At 42.6% G+C, this 8452-nt stretch overlaps 1 protein-coding gene and 1 pseudogene across 1 annotated transcript; both read right to left on the reverse strand.

The window, feature by feature from the left end:
* Positions 1-817: 817 nt before the first annotated feature.
* On the reverse strand, positions 818-3522 carry LOC131110342 (protocadherin alpha-3 pseudogene; annotated as a pseudogene).
* Positions 3516-6562, reverse strand: LOC131110652 (protocadherin beta-14-like). Its single transcript, XM_058063938.2, has 2 exons — positions 4050-6562; positions 3516-3640 (listed from the first exon to the last, which is right to left on the reverse strand). Exons 1-2 carry the CDS (start codon positions 6421-6423, stop codon positions 3516-3518), a joined length of 2499 nt encoding a protein of 832 aa, XP_057919921.2. The 5' UTR covers positions 6424-6562.
* Positions 6563-8452: the final 1890 nt, after the last annotated feature.

The raw sequence follows: 8452 nt of genomic DNA on the forward strand, positions 1-8452 counted from the left end.
TTAGCGCCTTGTAGTAGTAGCACACTGACACCTAGTGGTTAAGATGCGTTATGGACTTTGAGAATCACAGCAGGACTTTAGGGCTGCACCAAAGTGCTTGTCAGCTGTTGGAAAGTTACTCTCCATTCATAAACCATTTTTGTAATACAACACATAGAAGAATTTATATTACACTTTGGTGGTACTTTAATATAATACTGTAAGTATAACCATAACAAACTCAGTCAAAATTCACCTCAGCATAATTAAATTTTTTGGGGCACTTCCCTGAGAAAAAATAACAACATAGAAATGAATCCAAAATCATATTGTGATGTATATAGATATGTGTGATATATATGTACATATATGTATATAGTCTTATGTGTGAAAAACACAATCAATAATTGTTTATTAATTAACAATCATTCTGATATTTACAAAACACCCACTGGGCCCTCAGCTATCGCTTCAATTGTGCATCATATTGTTGTGCAAAATCATTCAGTACCATGGACAACGACATGTGGAGTAGCTATAGTACATTAACTAGCCGTCAGCCAGTTAATGTAATTAAACAAAATCCCCAACAAAACCCCGACACGGAGAGAAAATACAAACTCCACAGAGATACCGACCTCTTGGATCTCCTGACAGTGCTGCCATGCTAACCACAATTGGTCAATGTTCAACCCCACTTGATAGTACTACAATACTTATCAGAAACTGGCAGGAAACCAGAGCAGCAAAGTGTTTCTTAAGGAAGGTTTGAACTTGAAATGTTCTCAAGATAATTAAAAACCAAGAACAGAAGCGCATTTATGCAAGACAATGACTTCTAGTCAGCATTTTCTACTAAGTTGTTAAAAACAGAACATTTTAGCGCAGACACAAGAGACACACAAAACCGTTTAAAAGACATAAAACTACAAACATTGAAATCATATGAGCGAACAACGCTATGTAACAATGGATGTCTTACCTCCCCAGAAGAAGCGAGTCTCCTGTCAGGGAGCACCAGAGTGTTGGCATGGCTGCCCGGGACCACAGTAGAACCGATACTCATTCTGGGTCCAACCAACATGTAGCGTTTGTCTCCTGATCTGTACTGGATGCTGTGACACAGTGTCCCATCATAATTAGTGTCTTGGAGATATTTGGAAGTGTACTCTGTGGATTTGGAGCACTGCATGGCGATCAGCACGATGATGCTGATGACAAAAAGGAGGGAGACCGAGCCCAAAGTGATGATGAGATAAAAAGTCACATTGTCGTCCTCCTCCTTGTCCACTTTTGCTGCTGCACGTTTGACATCAGAAGCTGCAAAAGCCTCTTTGGGCTCCACAAGTTTGACAGTCACAGTAGCTGTTGCTGAGAGTGAAACGTTGCCATTGTCTTTGACCAGTATGAGCAGTTGATGCTCAGCCTCGTCTGTCTCTGTCAATGAGCGAAGTGTTCTGATCTGGCCCGTATAGCGGTCCAAAGTAAAGACACTGTGGTCAGTGACTTGCTGCAGTGAAAACAGTAACCAGCCGTTATATCCGATATCAGCGTCATAGGCTCGGACTTTAGTCACCAAGTCTCCTGCTTTCATATTGCGGGGAATCTCCTCCACGCCTTCCGAGGAACCGTTGGAGCTGACTGGATACAGGATGACCGGAGCGTTGTCGTTCTGATCCAGTATGAACACCTTCACTGTTACGTTGCTGCTCAGTGGAGGACTTCCAGCGTCTGTGGCCACCACTTGGAACTGGAAGCTTTTTAGCGTCTCAAAGTCAAAACTTTTTAGCGCTGATATTTGTCCGGTTTTTGGATTGACGTTGAGGAACGACGTGATGTCACCTGGCTGTCCATCCCCTCTCACAATATGATAACTAACTGCTGCATTTTCATCCTGATCAGTATCAGCCGCACTAACAGATAATATTGGCACACCTGGAGTGTTATTTTCTATTAAGTACAGTTCATACGGATTGTGGATGAATGTTGGTTGGTTATCATTCCGATCTGATACTTGGACGTTTATTGTGATGGCCGTAGAGAGTGACGGCTCACCACAGTCACTGGCGGTGATTGTGATGTCATAATTAGTTACGCTCTCTCTGTCCAAAGCAGCCTTAGTGACAAGCGAGTACATATTCTCTTCTATGGACGGCGTTAAATCAAACGGAATATTCCCGGCGATTTCACAAACGACTTTACCATTCAGTCCGGAGTCTCTATCCGTGATGCTAATAAGAGAGATGACAGTGCCGGGTTTAGCATTTTCAGGAACAATATTCCGTAATGACGTCACTTCCATTTCTGGCTTGTTGTCGTTCACATCCTTGACTTTTATCACAACTCTACCTTCAGATGTCCAAGGCGGCTGGCCTTTATCTGACGCCTGTACGTCTAATCTGTAAATCTCAGTGTCCTCAAAGTCAATCACACCTTTCACCCTGATTTCACCAGTAATTCCGTCTAATTCGAATGTTTCATGTACTTTCTTTTTTTGGGTTTTCCCTAACGAGTATTCTATTAAACTGTTTGACCCCTCGTCAACATCTGTGGCATTCAATCCCACTACGAGTGTCCCAATAGGAGCGTTTTCTTCCAGTGTGACGCTATAAACATCTTTGCTGAACACAGGTCTGTTATCATTTGCGTCCAACACAGTGATGCTTAAATTAAGACTCCCAGATTTAGCAGGACTTCCTCCATCCAAAGCGGTTAAGACCAGATTGTGTTCTGCTTTCTGCTCCCGGTCTAAAGATTTTTTCAAGACTAAAAAAGGTATCTTGTCCTCTTCGCTGTCCCTCACTTCAATGTCAAAAAGATCCACTGAGCTCAGTTTGTAAAATCGCACCGAATTTGAGCCAACATCTGGATCTCTAGCAGAATGGATCTGAAAACGAGTACCTTGTGGATTATGTTCTGATATTTCCAGGCTCTGCACCCCTTCTGGGAAGCTCGGTGGGTGGTCGTTCACGTCCGTGATCTCAACGCCCACGTAGTGGATCTCCAGCGGATTTTCAACAACTATTTTCAAATTGATTAAACACACTTTAGCCCCGTTACAGATTTTCTCTCGGTCGATTGTTTTCGTCACAGACAGAGCCCCGTTGTTCTGGTTAAGATGAAACAACGCGTGATTCGGACCCGAAACAATACGGAACCGTCTCTCGGCCAATGTTCGAATCTCCAGTCCTAAATCCTTAGCGATATTTCCCACCGTGGTCCCCACCTGCACTTCTTCCGGAACTGAGTACCGAAGCTGAGCCCAAATCCTCCTCCCAAGAAGCAAGACGATCACAGCGACCCACCAGCAGCACCCTCGGTGTCTTTGTCCTCGCAGCGCCATCATGAACAAGAAAAAAAACAACAAAAATGGCTTCCTTTCATGCGTATGAAGCGATCCAATTGTAGTCACACTTCCTCTCCACCATCAGTCGTATATGAACCATTAAAAAAGAGACTTCTACCTTTAGATTTTCACCACTGTTCATTCTTACTTGATCCGCACCATTTGCACGCCCTCGGACTAAATAATTCCATCAATGATGATGGGACGGACCAGCGTACCTCCTCAGCATGATCATCTCCAGGCCCACACTGACACCTAGTGAGCTACAAGGAGAAGGGCAGCTGTGGAATATCATGTTGGGGCCTTCTAAGGGGCCTAAAGCAGCACATCTGCTTCTTCAGCACCATGGACAGCGATTGAAGTTGACAGGCACAAAAGCCAGCATGGTACATTGATATCATTCATTCATTCATTCATTTTCTACCGCTTATCCTCACAAGGGTACATTGATTTCATCTGAAACATAAACTAGCTTGGACCATAGATATGTGCAATTATTAAAACAATTAAAAACACTTTTAGACAAAATACATCCATTTTTTTGAGAAGGACTTTGTTTTTTGGCAGGTGCTGCCAGCATTAACAGGAATGACCAATAGGCTGGTATTTTCCAGCCTAAGATCTTAGTTTCTAAAAGTATGTACTCGGAACTTATGCTCATTCTGATCATGTAGCTATAGAGTCGCTAAATAATTTACACATGCATGCATCACAAAAAAAGTACAATGTCTTACCTCCCCAGAAGAAGCGAGTCTCCTGTCAGGGAGCACCAGAGTGTTGGCGTGGCTGCCCGGGACCACAGTAGAACCGATACTCATTCTGGGTCCAACTAACATGTAGCGTTTGTCTCCTGATCTGTACTGGATGCTGTGACACAGTGTCCCATCATAATTAGTGTCTTGGAGATATTTGGAAGTGTACTCTGTGGATTTGGAGCACTGCATGGCGATCAGCACGATGATGCTGATGACAAAAAGGAGGGAGACCGAGCCCAAAGTGATGATGAGATAAAAAGTCACATTGTCGTCCTCCTCCTTGTCCACTTTTGCTGCTGCACGTTTGACATCAGAAGCTGCAAAAGCCTCTTTGTGCTCCACAAGTTTGACAGTCACAGTAGCTGTTGCTGAGAGTGAAACGTTGCCATTGTCTTTGACCAGTATGAGCAGTTGATGCTCAGCCTCGTCTGTCTCTGTCAATGAGCGAAGTGTTCTGATCTGGCCCGTATAGCGGTCCAAAGTAAAGACACTGTGGTCAGTGACTTGCTGCAGTGAAAACAGTAACCAGCCGTTATATCCGATATCAGCGTCATAGGCTCGGACTTTAGTCACCAAGTCTCCTGCTTTCATATTGCGGGGAATCTCCTCCACGCCTTCCGAGGAACCGTTGGAGCTGACTGGATACAGGATGACCGGAGCGTTGTCGTTCTGATCCAGGATGAACACCTTCACTGTCACGTTGCTGCTCAGTGGAGGACTTCCAGCGTCTGTGGCCACCACTTGGAACTGGAAGCTTTTCAGCGTCTCAAAGTCAAAACTCTTTAGTGCTGAAATAGCACCGGTGACCTCATTTATATTTAAAAATGATGTCACAGATGGACCTTTTTGGAGTGAGAAGGTTACTGCTGCATTTTCCTCCCCATCAGAGTCTGTAGCGGTTACAGAAAACAAAGAATCTCCTGCTTTGTTGTTTTCCAGTACATAAAAAGTATACGGGCTTTCAGTGAATAAAGGTCTATTGTCGTTAACATCTAGTACATCTACATGGACCACCTTGCTAGATGACAACGGGGGTGTCCCTAAATCCTTGGCAGTTATTGTAATATCATACACATGCATCTTCTCTTTGTCTAAATAGTCCTTTGTGACAAGAGAATACGATTGTCCATCAGGGGATGACTTGAGGTCAAATGGCAAGTGGTCCAGAACACTGCAGACCACCTGTCCATTCACCCCCGAGTCCAGATCATTCACCCCCACTAGCGCCACCACTGTACCCGGAGGGGCGTCCTCTGGGATGCGACTAGACAGCGACGTGATGTCTATTTCTGGTTTGTTGTCATTCACGTCCTCGACATGGACCACTACGTTGCATTGAGTGGAAAGCGACACGGCGCCTTTGTCAGCAGCGAGTACTTTCATCTCGTAGACTCGTCTTTCTTCAAAATCTAGACCCACTTTGACTCGGAGTTCGCCGGTTTTTTTGTTCAAATCAAAAGGCACGGAAGGGAGTCCTCTTAGTTTGCTTCGTAATGAATATTCAATCTCGCCGTTCAGTCCATCGTCGCTGTCTGATGCATTCACTGTCAGTAGATAAGTCCCGACCGGTGCGTTTTCCTTCACTGTAATGGAATACTTTAGCTTGCCACACACTGGTGGGTTATCATTTATATCAGATATAATAACAGTAATATTGATAGTGCCTGTTTTGGGCGGTTTGCCCCCATCTGCAGCTGTTAATATTAAATGGTGTTGAGCGATGTTTTCTCTATCTAAAGGCCGCTGTAAAACAAGAAACGGGACCTTCCCATCTTCACCGAACTCTTCAGTTTCCAGGTGAAAAAATTGGTTATGGTTGAGTCTGTAGGATTGTATGGAATTCAAACCGACATCCAAATCTTGGGCACCTTCCACCTGGAATTTAGATCCGACAACGGCGGATTCCAGAACCTCCAGAGTGCAGTTATCATCAAGAAATCGAGGTGTGTTATCATTCACATCGAGTACCTCTACAAGGACTTGATGCATCTCCAAAGGGTTTTCCACCACCACCTTGAGGTTGGTGACGCACGGCACCGTGTTCCCGCACAGCTCCTCTCGATCTAATCTCTGCTGGGTAGACAGAACACCATCCCTCGGATTTACCTTGAACTGATCCTGCTTTGTTCCCGACACCACACGGAGATTTCTTTCCAGGAGCCTCCCGATATCCAGTCCGAGGTCCTTGGCCACATTTGCAACCGCACTTCCCACTTTGACTTCCTCCTGAATGGAATATCTCACTTGAGCGGAGATCGGTTCAGCATGAAAAACAATCAGCAGCGGGAGACAAAAGGAAATCCACATCTCCAGCCATTGTCCTCTCGTGCCGCATGTTGCCATCTTTAAGCAGGGAGATTTCAAATCACTGATATTAAATCCACTGATATTTCAATATTTCAATGATTTCTGTTGCATAAAAAATACAAATCCAGGAGCTGCATCATTTCCGTGGAAGAATGAAGCTTTTCACGTCCGTTCGTCGACCTCCTTTGGCTGCAAGTGGGTGGAAGATGCTTTAGTGCACCCATTCCGATTACACAGTCCAACAGCGCCACCTACTGTCCGTAATGAGATACTGCAACAACCACAAATGGTGATGGAAATGGACAGATTTTAATTTCCAAACTATAACTTATATAAATTTGCAGTATTGGGTGAAAGAGATTTGACGAATTTAACAGTGAATATGGCAGAAAACATTCAAATGTATACATTGCATATGTAAGTTATATGGTGTATACAATACATAAACATGTATTGCATGAACCCAGCAAAAGTAAGTACAGGAAATATATTTTGTTGAGCCAAATTACACTCAATTAAATTTGGAATTTTTGAAGAAATTATATATCAAACCCACATCAAAAGCAGTTTCTAATATTCAGTTTCTAATATAAATTTTGGCAAAAAAAAAAGACAAAAAGTTGACTTCTAGAGTCACAATTAGGAGTGTTAATCTCAGCACTGAAGACGATTCGATACACATCTCGATGCACTGCCAGCGATACGATACTTTCACGATACATGGAATTTTCTGGCGATACGATGCAATAATCATTTAGTTCAAATCAATGCAATCCAATATGATATGCTGCAATTTCTTGCTATATGATGCAATTCAACATGATGCAAATAAGCAAAGGGAAAAAAATGGAATTCAGTATGATCCTACAAAAAAGTATTTGACTTTATTCCTTCCAAACACTTGGCAGTAAATTCAACTAAAGTGCTTTTTTTTTTTTTTTACTATGTACCATTCTTGATCATCCTTTTTACCACCTTAAAACAGCAACCAGTAAAACAATTCAACAATAATTACTGCTGTAAAAAAATACAGTACAGCAACAACAAAGTTAAAGTGACACCTTCAACAGTGCAATCAATGTTTGTTTATATTCCTGTCTGCTGAACATACTGCTAATATGAATGAGCTAGCAGCTAAGCTAATACAGTAATGAGGGGTAGAAAGTGTAAAACAACTTATACCCTTTTAAAATTGTTTCACAATTCAGGAAGAAGAAATGCTCTGCTGTTCTAATGTCACCTTGCTGTGCTGTCAAGGGGGTTGAAACTTCCTGTTGCTGCTTGCGTGGGAACCTCCATGCTTTTTTACTAGTAGTTGTTTGTATGTGCCACACGGCTTCCGTCCGTATACAATACAAAACGCGATAAATAATGATAGTGCATTCATTGCACCTGGGGAAAAAGCATATGGAGTTAAGTTGAACATGAATAAAACGGCGCTTGCATCGGATTTTACTGATACCCATAAACGCATCGCGATGAACCCGGAAATTGCATCCATACCCAGTGAATGAGTCGATGCACTAACATTATTTTCCACTCCCTTAGTAACAATATTAAACTCACAGTATTGGTAACTTAATACGACAATGTCACAAAAAATAACATTTTATTTTGACTATGACTTTGTTTATGCAAATCATACATACATGAAGTATTTGTAGGCGTGCCTATTGTAGTTAGCAGTGAGTGTGCACTCCTATCATGCTTCTACTACACAGAGTAGAACAGTGACCTCTTGTGGAGAAAGATGGTATGTGCAGTTCTATCAGTTCTGAGCAGAACGCAGTTGTCTGTACTGCAGAGGAAAATAATGACTAAAAAATGTAATAAATAAACCAAAAACAATACGATATACATATATATACAATATATATAATATATTGAAAACAATATATACATATATTTTTTTTTACCTCCTCCAATACAGTAGTCACACCCAATACAATGTTTACGTCATATCTTTGGCTGCAGCCCAAACATAAATGCGCATGCTCGGACTTTGCCGCATGCTGCAAACCAAAACCCCTCCCCTCCCTCCACTCCCACTGCACCAATTCCAACA

The sequence above is a fragment of the Doryrhamphus excisus genome, linkage group LG22 (genome assembly GCF_037039965.1).
Source record: "Doryrhamphus excisus strain RoL-2023G ecotype Guam linkage group LG22, RoL_Dexc_Guam_v1.1, whole genome shotgun sequence".
NCBI classification, from domain to species: domain Eukaryota; kingdom Metazoa; phylum Chordata; class Actinopteri; order Syngnathiformes; family Syngnathidae; genus Doryrhamphus; species Doryrhamphus excisus.